Consider the following 18,329-nt stretch of genomic DNA (forward strand, 5'->3'; position numbering starts at 1 on the left):
TAACCTGCTTATTTAAATTTTCCATCATTTTTCAATCAACTTGCTGGTAGGTCTACAAGTTTGTAAAGGGTTATTATGCACAAGTCTGTAACCAGCTGTTCTCTACTCTCATTGAATACAAAACAAGAGGAAAGAGGCAGAAATAGCAGAAATGATTTAGATTAGATAGAAAGAGGACTTTCCTGATGGAAAGTGATAGTGAAATGAGTCATTTTAATGAGAATATGGAATCTCCTACCCTAAGTAAGCATTATCACTTAAAATTAAGGCATACAGTAGAAAACCTTGATGGAAAATAATATAAAATAATTTATTAATGAAAGAATCATAATCAAATAGAAGTTAGACCATCTCTAACTTCAATGGTCTATGTAATGCAAGAAGGCTGTTGGAGGCACCAGAGTCTCAACCTGGTGAACCTGGGGCCAAATGTGGCCTCAGAAATGTTTTGCAGCTGGTATTTTATGTTTTAAATTTACAATGTCTTCTATGTTTAAAAGTTGAAACTTGTTAACTGAAGTATAGTTAATTAACAATGTTATATTATTTCAGGTATAGCATGGTGATTCAGTATTTTTGCAGGTGATACTTCATTAAAAATTATTGCAAGAAAAGGGCTACAATTCCCTATGCTATCCAGTATATCTTTGTTGCTTATTTACTTTATACATAGTAGTTTTTATCTATTAATCCCATATCCCTACTTTGTCCCTCCCCCTCCCCTATTCCCTTTAGTAACTACACATTTGTTTTCTAGGTCTGTAAGTCTGTTTCAGTTTTGCATAAACATTTACTTGTATTATGAAACTTGAAATATTTTTACCAAAAAAAAGTAGAGCTTTCCACTTTTCTTGAAAAAGGAAAGCTACAGCGACACTGGGTACATCCATATTCTCACATGCAGCAGTCAGCTGGAGCTGAGTTACGTGTGCTCCCTAAATTGCCAGCTCCTTCCTCACTTCCCCCCAATCTCCCTCCAGATGGGTTTATTCATTTGCATCACCTGCCTGGTTTGCAACCTGATTTGCAGTGACTGATTCTCCTCTGAGGCAATGACCATACAAGGTAACCTGCAGGTTAAAGAGAAGTGGCTCTTTCAATGACTCTCTGATTACCAAAGAGTCTAGCAGCTCTGTTCTCTTCCCTCTCACCTCATAAAGTCTCCTCTCAGAATGGCTGCTGTTTGGAGGCTGATAGGCAATCTGCATATCTCTTAGATCCTTCCAGGTGAAAGAGGACACTGGTCTGGTGTGATCCCACAGGTGAGTCACATAGCCCTGGAGCGGGGCTTTAGTAATGTTGAACACCAGCAAGGGTTTGGGGGTCTCATCCTCTTCACAGTCCAGAACCGATGTAGTCAATGAAGTCAGGATGAACTGATCCACTTCCAGAATAAACATGGCCATGAATGCAGCTCTTGGAATCTGATTAGGAATTCCAGGTCTGATATAGACAGGCAGCCACGCGCGCTCTGACTTTGGAAGGAGAAAGAAAAGATAAAGGGGAAAACTATAAATGAAGCTATTGATATAATAGCAGGGTAAATCGCATGATATTTAACACAAAGCCACAGCCTAGTGGGTGCATCCAGCAGTGATCTGAATCATTCAGAGAGATTTTAATCACACACTGATGCCCAAATTCCATTTCCAGATGTTCTAATTTAACTTTCCTAAGGAGGAGATTAAAGAAAACAACTTGATATTCTTAAAGTTCTTGGTGACTCCAATATTTAGCCAGGGTTGAGGTGGAGCACCAATTTTGTCATTAGATGGAACTGTTCTTTTGATTCCATGTCCAGCACATATGGTTTATATGACTTCGGACAAGTTCTTGATTCTAAATCTTCTAAATCTTGATTTCCCCCACCTATAACATGGACATCCTAGAGGTCCTAAGTACTGAGTGAGGATGACAAGAGATAGCCAGAGCAAAGCACAAGAACTTGTCTAGCAGTTCAGTGGCTAAGACACTGCACTCTCAATGCAAAAGGCCAAGGTTCAATCCCTGGCTGAGGAACTAGATCCCACATGCCACAACTAAGAGCTTGCATGCCACAACTAAGATCTGGCAGAGCCAAATAAATAAATACTTTTTTTTTTTAAATCTTAAGAAAAAACAAAGCACTAGCAGTGTCTGGCACACACAACCAACCTCCCCTGCCCACCCCATCCACCTCTTGTAGGTTTCAAAGGTGACAACGGCAGGATGAAGGAACCTGTCCTTAAAATAGCTGCTCATGAAACTGAAGGACGTTTGCTCAGTCATGTATTAGTTAGGACCCTGGGTCTCTAAGTGAGGAGTAGGTCTTCAAAATTGCAAGTAACTCTTCAGGCTAGAAATATACCTTCCCCAAGTAAGAGAGCTATGAGGAAGAGGTTCTCATTGTGGGGATCTCCAGGGAAATCATGAACTTGCATCTTGGGATCTGAGGTCCCAACAAGAGCTATGGGTAGAAAGGATCCTCAGCAGAAGATAACTGGTCTGTGATGACAGAATTTGATGTCCCCCATTATTGGGAGACCAGGATTAATGATCAGAGCCACATGAGTGCAGTACTGCTGAACACTGGATACTTATATAATGGAATGTTTAAAAGGAAGTTCTTGACTTAGTCTCAAATGAAGGTCCAAGAGAGAGCATTTCAAAGACAATGTAAGACAGGTACTGTAGGCAGAATTTACAAAACAAATTGTCTGGAACCAGTTCCAGACTCTAGAACCTTCTCACCCACTCTAAGAATATAAAAGGGTTGAGAGAAGTAAGAGAAAGAGATTTCTTTACCGACAGAAGTTGATCTGTGTTGGGCTGAGTCACCGCCTTGACGCCTCACACTGTATGCCCTCTGTGAAGAGGGGAGGGGGGGAATGCTGCATCCCTTGTCCCAGGTGTCAGCTTCTATCACACCAGCCTTAAATGTGTCTTTTACCAGTGGAGCACACAGGGGATTGATGCTGGGCTTATCCCTGAGGAGGCTAAGTGGCCAGAGGCAGAAGACACGTGGTATCTGTGCTGGGATCAGTCCCTAGGCCTTGTTTGCAGCAGGAAGGAATATGTGAGTGCTCTCAGATATGGAGCAAGTGGGACAGAGGGCTGGTCTAGGGTCATCTGGGTCCCTGACCTTTAGGTGCATCTGTGAGAAGCCAAAAATCTCCGCAGAAAGAAGCTGGAGGTGGAGGTCATATCCTAGAAGCACTGGGAGGAACTGCAATTGACTAGAAAAGATGAGAGGCCTTTGCAGAGGGAAATCTCCAGAACAATGAAATTGCCCTGAGATTAAGAAGCAGCTTGAAACATCCACCCAACGCAGAGAGTACAAAGCCATATTCCATCGATGCCTGGTCAAATAAGACCTGTCTCTCCAACATTCCTCCAAAATCACCCACTCCTCAGCCTGGAATTTCAGAAACTCGCTAGCAGGGCTCAGAGAAAGAGAGAAAAGCAAGAGAAACAGAAGGTGACAACTCCTCTCCCTCCCACACTGTGGTTTATAAAAACAAAAAAGTGATAACACTGAGAGTTTAGACTATGTAGTCCTAATGTGCCATTGAAAAGCATTTGAAGATTTATAATTTAAACAAGGATGAGGAAATCATAGTATAAAAGGATTGGTGCTGAACAATAAGATTAAGCCTAAACAAATATTACTTGAAACACTAACAAAATGGATACAAATGTCAAAAGAGTATACTTGAAATAAAAGATGAAATAAGTATCATAAGGTATAAAGATGATATGCTAGAATTAAAGTTGCAGATTATGTTAACCAAGACTGGTGGTGGGTAATTGCAGTGAGAAAGGATAAATAGGATCAGATCTCATAACATATATGAAGGAAGCAAAAGACTTCACTGTATTTTTTACTTAATATGTTAAAAATAAAGGTTAAAGAATTTTTTCAATTTAGAACTAAATTTTAAAATGGGATATTAAATAAGTAAAGACAAAGGCAAATAAAATATAACCTAGAGTGCAAGATGATTTTATTAATTAGCAAGAAAGCATAAAACAAGATGATAGAAAAAAATAGATATCCATTATTATAGAAATATTTTCCATATTCTCTTGTTTAAAACAAATATTCTGAAATTAAATATCCAATTATATCTGCTTTATAGGAGAGGCATTTAAAATTATATACAAAGGTTAAACGTAAAAGGATGACCCAAAAAAGTCTGCAGATGTGACTGTAAGAATTTCAGAGAGAGATGAATTCAAGGCAAGAAGAATTAAAAAGAACATCGTGTGCAGTTAATAGTGATAAAATGTACAAGACAATGATTCTGATAAGCATCACTGCATTTAATATTATTCTGGCCAAACTAGTGGGGAATACAGCAGAAAAAAGAGGAATAATTACTGAAAAAGAAAGGAAAAAGTATTATCATCAATGGAAGATGTAATTAGTACAGTCTTTAAAAGCCTATAGAATTGAAAAATTTTAGAATAATTGAATTCAAGAAAGAAGCCAGACAAAAGAAAATTAGACCAAGAAATAGCTTTCCTGTTTATCATCACTAACCAACAAGAAGAAATAGTAGAGGAAAAGAAGTCTAGTCAGAATAATTTCACAAAAACAAACTGCCTAGGATTGGACTTAGTAAATGAATGCAAGTGACATGAAGAAAACTGCAAACTTAAGAGAAACATATCAAAGATCATTTGCCTCAATGAAGTGAGATAACTTTTGCCTGGAAAAGATGACTCAATATGGTAAATGCTCCAATATTCCAATTTTTCTCAAAATAATTTATAATTTTAATCCAATCCTGATAAAAAATAATTAGGGGCTTAAAAAAACTAACATAAATATTAATTATTTGTCTAGAATTAAGAATAGATAAGAAAATTTGAAGAGGACCATGAGGAGAAACTTGCCTATAAAACATTAAAGTCCATTTTAGACCTTTTATTTTGGAATAGTAAGGTACTGGCACAAGAATAAGTGGGCAAATCTAAAGAATAAGAGAACTAGCCTTGAAACAGACATATAATGTCTTTCTATACAACAGAACAATCAAAAAATCAATGGCAAACAGGTTTATTATTCACCAAATAGTGTTGAAAAGTTTGACTACTTGGAAAAAACTGTTCTGCTATTTTACAATAAGATAAAATTTATTTCAGGCAGATTAAAAAGATAAACATAAACAAGAAAATATTTTTAAATCTATAAGAAATTATGGGTGAATAATCAGTTAGTCTCTTGATGAGGATGGATTATACCAGCATAAAAATGATAAAATAACAAAATTCAAAACTTCAAATATAATATAAATTCAATTCCATAAACTGACTCTGGCATGCGTGTCTCCACCTCTGTGTGTCTGTGTGTAATTGTGTGTATATATACACATACATTTATATACATATAAATATTAGAAATACCCTAGTTCCATTTTCTTATTTTTTCTTTCTGTGCTTTTTTTTTTAAAAAAAATACCCTCTGCCATTGAGCATATTACTATAATCATAAAAGAATCTGTTTATGACATGCCAAACTGACTATGGTATAAGTTAATTCTAAATAATACAGGAAGGTCATTTGAGAGAGGAAACTTCTAATAAAACTAATCTGAAAATATCAACAAAGAAAACCCTATATCAATATACAAGGAAAAAGAGGAAAAATCAATTAGGAAGAAAAATGGCTCTAAATTTTGTTTTTTATGGAGATAAGAAAGCATTAAAAGTCAAAGATGTTTCATGTCAAAACAAACAGAAAACATGTACTAATCGTTAGGAGACTGAGAATTTAGTCTTGATTCAGCCATGCATGTACGGTCAAATATGCAGTTTTTGTGGCCCCAGTATAAAATAAGGGGCTTGGGCTAAACCAATTGTTTCCAAAAACATCAGTTTTTTCACTGCAAAAAATATGTGTAGAGCTTACTATGTGTTCAGCTTTGTGCCAAGTTTTGTAAGCATCACCTCATTAAATCCTCTCAATAAGAAGTACTACTATGTCCACTGTGAGATCTTAGAAATGAGGCATAAAGTACAAAATCACACAGCTAGTTAAGTAAACATTTGAACCCAGGCAACCCAGGCCCAGGGGCAGGCTAACTATTAATGTCAGACTTAAATCTCTTCTTTCAAAGTTCCCCAAGTGATTTACCTGATCAATTTGACCAGACTACCTCACAATTTTTCCAGTTCTCAATTATAAAATACTACAACCCTGTTTAATCATTTCTTTATCATTCTTTGTTTTATTAACTCCTGTTCAACATTCAACTGGGTCTCTTAGGAGAAATCGTACCAACAAGTGAGACTGAAAGATTGGAGGTCTTTTACAAATGTCATCTCAGATCATCTTAAATCAGCATAAAATCTGAACTGTTTCAGCAGGCTGATAGTCACTCCAGCTTACCAAATAAACACATTACAGAGTACATGAGTTAGTAGAGAAGCATGCCAATCTTTCATTTAGATTGACTTCACTTTCTGTCATATTTCAATAAGAAGAAATCAAGAGGAAGAAAGGGAAGGAGAATTTAAAAGAGACTGGCAGATGGAGATGGCCCTGCTATAGCCCTAACAGTGAGATGAGGACCCCCTCTCTCCCAGTTTCCTATGTCCTTGCTGAATTGGTGTGTGGACCCTTTGATTTTCTCCAACAGAGGGTCTAATAAAGGGGTAAATGAAGCATCAAAGAGTAGGAGTTACAAAAGCAAAAATGAGAAGTTGAAGAATATTGAAGGGCAAGGGAGAGAAAGGTTAGCATGTAACCTGATTCTGGTCCTTTCTAAGTTTCAATGGTAGAGCTACAAGGTTGCCAGAAAAGGGAAATTACACATGGATATTATGTGCAAAATCAATCCTGTTTTAAGCACTTACTGGCAGAACAAGCCTGCAGTTACAGTGAGTCATTAGGCTGGTCCACCCACAACCATACTGGAACCCTCACTGACACGGGAGCCAGCACAAGTGCCCCCAGGGAACCAGCTCTTAGCTGGGGACCCAGACACACAAGCCCATAGACTGTACCTTGTATATGATTTTACTCCTGCTATCTGTGAGGTCCAGTTGGATGGAGATGTAATCAATATTGGGAGAAGGGGAAGTCAGGTGCTGGTATCGAAGCCCCATCAGCAGGAACTCGTCACAGCTCACTTTGAGACTTCCGACTTTCTTCAGTCCCAGGGTACACCTGCCCCCTGGACACTTCAGCTCTGTTCCCAATTCTAGAATGTATAGCAGGGAATTAAGAGAGGCACTTGTACCTTAGTGATTAACTTTAAAAACCCACCCTCCCTCCCACAGACACTTATTCCCTCTCACTGACCAAAGAACACTCATGTGTACCCGCCAATCGTTCACTGAGTGGGTGGTCATTATTCTGAAAACCTGCCACTTCCTTACTGTAAAAACAATCGACCGATTCTCTAACAAGGTCCTTACCCACCAAAAGTGCTTGAGAGAAAAAACATAAAATGCATTTTCTGGTGGTGGACCGTCTCTGACAAATGGGCTCACTGGAGGCCTTCCACAATCCTGCTCTTGTCTGTATTTACAGCATCCACTTCTATAACACCACCATGCAATCTCTGCTAGAATATTCTATTCAATGAAATTCACTCCCCACTTAAACACATCTGAATTCTGCATATTTTCCAGGTCCACTTAGTCTTTTTACTAAAGCTTTCTTCAAATATTCATTGACCACCTGAACCAACCTAATCTCCTCCACTAAAAACTGCAGTCATCTCTCCAGTACATAGCCTTTTTGTCTCTGCCAACTGTATTTTTCACTCTTGCACAGTCTATGATACACACAGGCCACTTATGTTAGTGGCCTTTTGCACACTTCCCTGATGTAAAAACTGGGTATCTATTCTTACCCAGAAGGCTCCGAAGACTAAATGAGATGACAAATGTGCAAACATGTCTTTAGCTATAACTTACTGTCCAAATTCCAGGTATGACTACGACCATGATTTTCCCTTATATTTCTTGGTCTTTCCACAGTGCCTAGAACACTATTATGCATCTATGAGGTGCCCAAAATGTGGTAACTAAATGAATAACAAGAGGAACATTATCCATCAACTCTTCCTGATTTAAACCATATCTCCTGCCTACCAGCTTTACCCCAAACCTGCTTCAAGTCTAATAACACCTAATAAATTCCCCAGCTACTCTGGCTATCACTGTTATTGCTACTTACTATTAATAATAACAGCTGACAGTTACTGAGCACTTGGTAGGAGCCAGACACTGTGTTAATTGCTTTGTGTGTGTGTGATCTCATTCACTGTCACCTTTATACAACCCTATGGAACAGCCACTATCCTTGCCCTTTTTTCAGAGACTTAGGTTAAGAAACTGACCCAACATCACACAGGAAATAAATAGCAGAGACAGTTTTCAAGCCCAAGTTTTTCTGTTACCAAAGTCTGCACTCTTAGCCACTAACATACATTTTCAACCAGCTACAAATTCTATTAAGTAAAACTCTTTGTCACGGTGGAAGATGACCATTTAAGATCTGGCAGATTTAGTAACATCCAAATAAGTATTAAAACATATCATACGAGACTCAGGAAAGAAACTATGTGGGTGATCTCCACGAGGTTCTTCCAGCTGGGGCTCCACCAGAACCAGCTGGCCGTGGGCTGGCAGCTGAGTTCCCACAGGGTCCAGTCTGACTGTGCATTCCAGGCTGGCCATCCTCTCGTAATCAAATCTGAGCAGGTTCTTATCAACGACTCGGGACAGGCCATAGAACTCAGACACCTCCAGTGCATTATCACTCATGCGGATGATGTTACAGTCTGGTTCCAGGAGGTAGACCCGCAGGATAAAGGTTTCCGTGAAGGTGTCTGTCTCAGTAAACCTGAGGGCAGAACAGAGCAAAGGCAACATTCTTGATGTGCAGGTTCTTCTGATACTTGTGCACTAAGTTGACTTGAAGCTTAAAGATTATCTTTCACACAATCTGTGTATCAGGTAGAGCTTGGATTTTACTTTATACTCTACACCCCACCTCCCTGTCCTTTTCCCTTCTCCTTAAATTGGTGTCAACTCCTTTTCATGATACTTCCCTTTCCAATGACCCTCCTTTTAACACCTTCTCTCAAATCTATCATCAATATGGGTATTTAATGACTGCTCTGAGCTCAGAGTCTCATCTCGAGCATGTGTGCAATTTAGGAGTATCCTGCATATCTAGTATATGCACTGACTTTTAATTCAGGAGTGAAGGGGTGAGGGGTTTCTGAAGCATCATGCCCTTTTCGCTTTTCACAAATGCCACTACAAGAGTAGTTATTTGCTGTCTAGCTGGGGAAGCTCAGCTCAGTGGGGCATGTAAAGGGTGATCAGTGACTGTAACCTCCAATCCCTTCATTCGCTTAGGAACTACATTCTCTGGATATTTGCAGAACCTGATAGGGATGGATTGTCATTCTTTTTTTAATTAAATGTATTTATTTTTAATTGAAGGATAATTGCTTTACAGTACTGTGTTAGTTTCTGCCAAACATCAACACGAATCAGCCATAGGCATACCTAGGTCCCTTCCCTCTGGAACGTCCCTCCCACCTCCATCCCCGTCTTACCCCTCTAGGTTGTTACAGAGTCCTGCTTGGAGTTCCCTGAGTCATACAGCAAACTGATGGGCTGTCATTCTTTATTGAAGGGAGAAAATTAAAGTGATGGTCGTGTATCAATAATAGATTCTCCATTGGTGTGCTTTCATAATGGCCCAGGCACATGCTAGACTCCTTACAAAGAGTTTATCTTTCAGTCTTCACAGGAATCTATGGCAGTGTTGTTGACTCCATTTTACAGATGAGGAAACTGAGACTTAGAAAGATCAAGTAGCTTACCAAAAGGGCTAGAGATGAGGTAAGAGTGTAAAAAACATGCTGTCTGCTTTTCTGCCTCCACCTCCTCTGAATGTTCGACTTTAAATCCTCAAGACCAAGAAGATTGACAGATCCTCTATCTCTGCACTTCAAGTGTGTTGCTCCACCCGCCTCATCCTTTAGAAACTCAAAGAAATGGGAACAGCCAGAATTCATCAGCAAGCTCTCTGAAGCCAATTAGTTTGTTACCTTTAAAGTCTTAGGAAGATCAAACAGCCCTGTATGCTGATTGCCTAGTTCCCAAGGAATCCTTGGGTGCCATCTCATTTTCTGAGCACGGCATTTGCTTCATGCCTCTCTTCTGGCTTGTCATTCTGCATCACAATTGTCTAGCCATCTTTTGCATCAGGCCATGAAAACCAGTCCATTTATCCTCTTGCTTTTGTTTCCTAAGCCTACCTAGCACAAGCCTGACCTATAATAGGTGATCAGGATCATTCACTGTCTGCTACAAAACTCTAGACTAGTATTCCTCTGGTACTTACGGGAAACTCATGCTGCTGTATTTTAGTCAAATACTCTTAAAAGTGACAAAAACCAAGTAAAAACTATATAAGGCCTACTCCACCTACACTGAATTTTCAGTTGCTTCTATAAAGTGAGCAATAACATAACCATGAGCTTAATTTTTAAATTAACTTTTTATTTAGATATAATTCACATAATCCTGAAATATACCTTTTCAAAGTTTACAACTCAGTGTTTCTAGTATTTTCAGAAGGCTGTGCAACCATCCTGCTCTCTAATTCCAGAACACTTTTATCACCTCCCCCCATAAAAATCTACACCCATGAGCAGTCACTCCCCCTTCACCCCACCCCCAAAAGCTGGCAATTGCAGTCTACTTTCTGCCTTTCTGAATTTGCCTTTTCTGGACATATCATATAAACGAAATTAAACAATGTGTAACCTTTTATGTCTGACTTCTTTCATTTAGCATAATATTTTCAAGGCTCAGCTGTGTTACAGCATGTAACAGTACTTCATCCCTTTTGTGGCTGAATAATATTCCATTGTATAAATATACCACATCTTGTTTATTCATTCATCAGACTGATTATTTCAACTTTTTGACATGTACAAAAAATGCTGCAGTGAACATTTGTGTAAATTTTTGTGTGAACATACGTTTTAATTTCTCTTGTACATATGTGTATCTAGGAGTAGAACTGCTGGGTCATAATGTCACTTTGTCCAACTGCATAATTGATCATTTTAAACCTTTTTAAAATATAATATGTTTAAAAATAGAAGATATTTCCCTTCTTAAAACTAAGCAGTTGATAATCAAAATGAAGAATTTCATTCACTTTTAGAATATATTTTCTTCCTAATTCTCATTAAAAATTTGTAGTTTGTAACCTCCATTTTTAATCATAAATGGAGAATTGAATGACCAGAGATACCTGTACAAGAACTATAAACGGAAACATAGAAAAAGCCCCAAGCCATAGAAAAGCCCCAAGCAAGAGGATATAAATAAAAGTAACTGAAAGGTTGCTACAATTCTTGCCTCATCCATTCGGGTCTCCAGTTCCTACTACTACTTACTTACTTGTTTGAAATCTAGTAACTTCCACCATAGCAATACTTAACCAAAGAAACAGAATCACACAGAATGGTTATCTGACAAAGAACGAAGAACGCTCCTGTGTCACTTACCTGTAAAGTCTAAGCTTCACTGTGTCTTCATCGAGAATTGGGCAACCGTTATGAGTATATTTTACTTCATTGGGAAGGAAATGGCAGTCAAAGACCTAGTTCATGAGAAGAAAGGGATACATATGTGAAAATCATTGGTACACTTTTTAGTTTTTCCAGCAGTAAAGTATGGCCTAGAGAAATTATGTTCTCTTAGCATTATGTATGTGTATGTATGTTTAGTTGTATAGGATCTTAATTCCCTGAACAGGGATAGAACCTCTACCCCTAGCAGTGGAAGTAGCGTCCTAACCACTAGACCACCCGAGAATTCCATGTATGTGTGTGTTTTAAGCACCAACACCTCTACCCAGCCCATGTCCATGCTGCTGCTGCTAAGTCGCTTCAGTCGTGTCCGACTCTGTGCGGCCCCATAGACGGCAGCCCACCAGGCTCCCCCGTCCCTGGGGTTCTCCAGGCAAGAACACTGGAGTGGGTTGCCATTGCCTTCTCTGCCATGTCCATGACCATCCTGCTTATATAGCTGTTGCCTGTTTTGAGAATATCTAAATTATGAAAGTCCAAGCAGATGAAGCAGATAAATTAAGCAGTGATAATCTCTAAATAATTATCTTTTTATAGTATATTTAAAATATGGTCCCATTTTTCAAAACATTATTTGCCAACACCTTTCAGGGGTTTACAGCAATTAAGAAGGCATACCTGTGTGTATACAGGAAAAGACATGTCTTACCCCACATACCAACATGCTATATTAGCTCTGTGTGTATTTTTTCTTCTCCTTTTATTGCTTTCCTTTCCAAATAGTGTTTTTATATTTAAAGATGAAGCTGCTTACTATGGACACTATTGTGATCAAAAGCAAACAAGACCCACAGTAGTTTCTCATTTATTTGCAAAAGACTGTGTTTAATAGTTATGTAATAACAGAAATGACATGAGACAAACAGCAACATCAAGGCAATTTTCTCTCTTCAAGCAGAATTATAATTAACTGTACCACCTAACTCAGAACTATTAAGGAAATTTCTAATTGTTATATTCTGGGGTCATATTTTTTAAAAGAATTTTCTCTTCCAGTCACACCATTCTATACAATCTGACCTGGTAGAGTACTAAGAAATACTCTCGAGGTATTTACATGTCATCACTGCTGAATTCATGCTTCTTAGCCTGTACCTAAGTACAGACTCACACATTCACAGAAAACATAATCCTTTCTGACTCTACTCTAGTCAGAAGGTCTCTTCTTTATCTCCTTCCTTACAGTCAGAAAGAGGGAGCAAAAAAGTCTGTAGAAGAGGAGATCATTTATTTGTATTCCTGTTCTACACACATCTTCGCTTCCTCTTTTTAATTGACAACAAGGAAGGAGATAAAGGAAAGACCTTCCCCATATCATTGACAAATAGTCATGGTAATAAAGAGACAATCTGCTTTGTTAAAAGAAACATCTGTTTTATGTTTCATAATATGTTTTCCTTTTATAAAAGGCGACAACCATAATTGTCCATAAATTTACTAAGCAAAACAAAGGAGAGCTAAATCCTTTTCTAATTACTGTCTAGCTTTGTTTTTTTCCACTCCAACTGCTTTTCAATTACAATTTATAATTAAATTGTCACACATTCCTAACTCATTACTCACTTTAATGACAGTAAACTGGTTCAAACGAGAGATATTTTCTTACTGCTCTATTTCCTATTCAAAAGAGCAAACTCAGCTCTAAACCGTGGTGCTTTTCCACCCAGGAAATTTCTTGCTTTGGGACAGGTGTGAGCAATGCTGTGTGGGGGTAAGTCTTGTCCTAAAACATGAGGAAAACATATCGCCATCGACCTTCTCTAATTGACTATGTCAAGAGGGTTCTCTAGACAGAAGGTACTGGTGTGCGCCAAGCGCATCCGTTTCCAAATATCCAATAGGAAAATGAACCTGTTGGTCCTAAGACAAACTTCAGTAATGAAATGAAAACACTAATTGAACAGATGTTAAACAAAACATTTTCTGTGCAAATCACATGAAACTGTTCATTACACAGCAGGGTGTTGTTAATACAGTCATCTCACTAGGAATGGGCTCACATAGGCTTGCTTTCACCTTCCTAGTAAGCTCTATTGAAGAGTAATGCTTACACTGTGTGTTTGTGTGTGCATGCACTTGCATGCATGCATGCACATGGTTATGCTTAATTTCAAAAACTCCATAAGACACAAATCCCTAGGGAGAACTGCATCTGCCTGTATTAAAAACAGGCACATATTCCTCAAAAAAGCACTTTTCACATAGGAATCTTGGTTTTGTTGAAATTATCACAATAAGAAAATAGGAAGATCACCTGGTGATCTGAAAAACAAAGTTTTTCCGGATATACAGTTTTCTTGGTAGTACAAAGCTCTAATATTTTTCCAGAAGGTAATGAACTTCCACATTTTAAGAAGATAAATATATTTACTTCATGTGTGCATGTTCAATCGTGTCTGAGTGTTTGTGACCCCATGGACTGTAGCCCACTAGGCTTCTCTGACCACGGAATTTTCCAAGTTAAGAATACTGGAGTGGGTTGCCATTTCCTACTCCAGGGAATCTTCCTGATCCAAGGATCAAACATACATCTCTTGAGTCTTGAATCCTACATTGGCAGGTGGATTCTTAGATGAGAAAAATTCATTTGAGATGTCAGAGGTACCTCTGGGTATGCATACACTGAAGCATGATCCTTTAATGAGCCACAGAACACTAGGGGATCCTCTGTGGATGTTTGGAGACATGTTCCTTTGCCTTGCAATGCTGACTTTCCTAAACCAGACAGGTACATTGTTTTTGTTCCACATCGTCTTTCTAATAATGGATTTTTGCCCTAAGATCAGAGAAAGTTTGAAAAGGAAGTGACTTAGAGATCTCCTACAATCCTTGATTCTTGTGACCAAATAAGTGTTCTGCTTACATCTGGTCACAGGGATCCCTTTTTGCTCTCCTGGGCCTCAGAACTGGCCAAGTGATGAGGACCATTAAAGTATCACTAAAAATGATGACATTTTCATTATTCTCATAGAAAGTGCTATATGTGTTTAGAAGTCATAGGCTATTTGTAATGGAGAGAGGGACAGGATATCCCCAGAGTTTTAAGTCACAGTAGATTCTCCCCAAAATGCTTTCCAAGGAGGGAGAATCTGGGGAATAATAGGGTGTTGTTTTTGCACGCTTGAGGCCAGAGTTTAATATCTCTGCACTACAGGGGGAATTTTCCCTCTCTTCTTCCCTCACAAAATAGTCAACTTCACTTCTAAATAAATGTTGAACAATTTTTTTTTATATATTGATTGGAAGCATTATCAAATTCAGTCTTTATAAGGCATCCACTTTTTTCCATACAGCCCTGAGTCCCTGCTCTATCAGGGACCCCAGTCATGTAGGATTAGGGTTCTATTTTGCTGCTCCCCAAAACCCCAAGGTTTTACTTTTGACCACAGTGCCTGTAGTGAGGGCCCCACTGATGCTACTATCACATTTAGTGCATCAGGGCTTGAGGCGTGAGCCATCCCAGGCCTCTACCTTTCCCCTAACTTACAGACATCAATCAAACACACCTTCCAGCAGAAGTTACATGTTGGAAGAAAGTGGGGAGATATTGCAATTACTACACACTTGGGAATACAAGTGTGACCTGGGGCCGTTAGCACAAACTAACACTGTTTAGATGCCCATCTGAAGATCACTGACTGATAAAAAAAAAAGCTCATGGGAAACTGGAAGGAGACATTTAGTGACAATATCATAAGCAATACTCCCAACACGAGAGCCCTCCATAGAATTCTGATGTGTTTCATAATCAGATATAACCACAGGGAGGTGAGAGGAACACCTAGAGATGTCAATTTGAGCTCAGTCTCTTTTTTCAAGGTTTTTTGGGGGGGAATGTGGACCATTTTTAAAGTCTTTATTGAATTTGTTGCAATATTGCTTCTGCTTTTTATGTTTTCGTTTTTTGGGCATGAGGCATGGGGGATGTGGGATCTTAGCTCACTGACTGGAAATCAAACTCATATTTCTTTTTTTATTTATTTATTTTAATTGGGGGCTAATTACTTTACAATATTGTAGTGGTTTTTGCCATACATTGACATGAATCAGCCATGGGTGTACATGTGTTCCCCATCCTGAACCCCTCCTTCCACTTCCCTCCCCATCCCATCCCTCAGGGTCATCCCAGTGCACCAGCCCCAAGCACCCTGTCTCATGCATCAAACCTGGACTGGAGATCTGTTTCACATATGATAATACACATGTTTCAATGCTATTCTCACAAATCATCCCACCCTTGCTGTCTCCCACAGAGTCCAAAAGACTGTTCTTTACATCTGTGTCTCTTTTGCTGTCTCGCATATAGGGTTATTGTTACTATCTTTCTAAATTCCATATATATGTGTTAATATATTGTATTGGTGTTTTTCTTTCTGACTTACTTCACTCTATAATAGGCTCCAGTTTCATCCACATCATTAGAACTGATTCAAATGCATTCTTTTTAATGGCTGAGTAATATTCCATTGTGTATATGTACCACAGCTTTCTTATCCATCTGTTTGCTGATGGACATCTAGGTTGCTTTCATGTCCTGGCTATTGTAAACAGTGCTGCGATGAACACTGGGATACACATGTCTCTTTCAATTCTGGTTTCCTTGGTGTGTATGCCCAGCGGTGGGATTGCTGGGTTGTATGGCAGTTCTATTTCCAGTTTTTAAGGAATCTCCACACTGTTCTCCATAGTGGCTGTACTAGTTTTCATCCCCATCAACAGTGTAAGAGGGTTCCCTTTTCTCCACACCCTCTCCAGCATTTATTGTTTGTAGCCTTCTGGATGGCAGCCATTCTGACCAGCATGAGATGGTACCTCATTGTGGTTTTGATTTGCATTTCTCTGATAATGAGTGATGTTGAGCATCTTTTCATGTGTTTGTTAGCCATCTGTATGTCTTCTTTGGAGAAATGTCTGTTTAGCTCTTTGGTCATTTTTTGATTGGGTCATTTATTTTTCTGGAATTGAGTTGCAGGAGTTGCTTGTATATATTTGAGATTAATTCTTTGTTGCTTTGTTTGTCATTATTTTCCCCCACTCTGAAGGCTGTCTTTTCACCTTGCTTATAGTTTCCTTCATTGTGCAAAAGCTTTTAAATTTAGTTAGGTTCTATTTGTTTATTTTTGCTTTTATTTCCATTACTCTGGGAGGTGAGTCAAAGAGAATCCTACTGTTATTTATGTCAGAGAGTGTTTTGCCTATGTTTTCCTCCAGGAGTTTTATAGTTTCTGGTCTTACATTTAGATCTTTAATCCATTTTGAGTTTATTTTTGTGTATGGTGTTAGAAAGTGTTCTAGTTTTAGAAAGTGGTTGACCAGTTTTCCCAGCACCACTTGTTAAAGAGGTTGTCTTTTTTCCATTGTATATCCTTGCCTCCTTTGTCAAAGATAAGGTGTCCATAGGTAAGTGGATTTATCTCTGAGCTTTCTATTCTGTTCCATTGATCTATATTTCTGTCTTTGTGCCAGTACCATACTGTCTTGATGAATGTAGCTTTGTAGTATACTTTGAAGTCAGGCAGGTTGATTCTTCCAGTTCCATTCTCCTTTCTCAAGATTTCTTTGGCTATTGGAGGTTTTTTGTATTTCCATACAAATTATGAAATTATTTGTCTGGTTCTCTGAAAAATACTGTTGGTAGCTTGATAGGGATTGCATTGAATCTATAGATTGCTTTGGGTAGTATACTCATTCTCACTATATTGATTCTTCTGACCACAAACATGGTATATTTCTCCATCTATTTGTGTTATCTTTGATTTCTTTCATCAGTCAAACCCACACTCTTTACACTGGAAGTACAGTCTTAACCACTGGGCTGCCAAGGAAGTCCCCTATCTCTGTCTAGTTCTTCTTTACAACATCTATTATCACTTTTGAATAAGCTGATGGATTTTTTATTTTTAGCTAAATAGACAGAAAGAACATTGATGCCCACAGTTCAGCAAATAGAAATGATGCATTTTTCCAGAAGAAGTAGTCACATCCAGTGTTGAATATTATCAAAACTGTTTGCATTGAGAGGAAAGTTAAACCAGAGTAAGAAGTAATAATACCAGAAGTAATATTCTACTGTGTATAGAGAAAAACTTTTACTTTAAACAAATATTTGATACTTCAGTCGTTCCTAAACCCGGTGAATTAGAGGATAACTCTTTACCCTACAAAAGGACTGAGCACAGAATACCTTAAATGACAAGGTCTCCAAGGCCATGATTAAAAGGAAAAAAAATGTATGTGGACATTTTTGAAGAACAGTGACTATTTAAAGTATCTTCATATCTCTTTTCCAGATCTCTTCCATTACTCAAGGGACTGTTTGAGTGGTGGTAATAGATGAAAATGTCTTCACATTTTATTTTTGCTATTCTGTGGTACAAGTGTGTCCTAAAATTGTCCTGGAACCCTGACATCTTATCCAAAGGCACCTTGACTGGCCAGGGTGAGATAATCTTGGTAATAGTTCCATAAAGACTGACCATATCACACTACACAGGAGACTGCCCACTCCAACCCTTGGAAGGCTGGCCCTGTTTTCATTTAGTCTCTCTCTGTCCCCATTCTCCTCTCTCTGTTTCCCCACTAAGTTTCTCAGAGAGCGCTGATGTACCTAAAATGAGTGGTATTTGATTCCCTGATCTTAGTGAGCTTTACATGCATTCTCTTCAATAAAGAGGATAAATTGGAAAGACTTGTCAATTTATGTATTTTTCA

The 18,329-nt window shown here is 38.4% G+C and overlaps 1 protein-coding gene across 3 annotated transcripts in view; it reads right to left on the reverse strand.

The window, feature by feature from the left end:
• Positions 1–18,329, reverse strand: part of FREM1 (FRAS1 related extracellular matrix 1) — a 171,909-nt gene that overhangs the window by 127,510 nt on the left and 26,070 nt on the right. For all 3 annotated transcript variants that reach the window (XM_070480527.1, XM_070480528.1, XM_070480529.1), the window contains exons 3-6: positions 11,535–11,629; positions 8,538–8,839; positions 6,991–7,187; positions 1,152–1,475 (exon numbers count right to left, since the gene is read on the reverse strand). In XM_070480527.1, the coding sequence (XP_070336628.1) occupies positions 1,152–1,475; positions 6,991–7,187; positions 8,538–8,839; positions 11,535–11,629 (918 nt within the window). The remainder of the gene's footprint in view (positions 1–1,151; positions 1,476–6,990; positions 7,188–8,537; positions 8,840–11,534; positions 11,630–18,329) is intronic.

Source organism: Odocoileus virginianus, chromosome 18, assembly GCF_023699985.2.
Source record: "Odocoileus virginianus isolate 20LAN1187 ecotype Illinois chromosome 18, Ovbor_1.2, whole genome shotgun sequence".
NCBI lineage: Eukaryota > Metazoa > Chordata > Mammalia > Artiodactyla > Cervidae > Odocoileus > Odocoileus virginianus.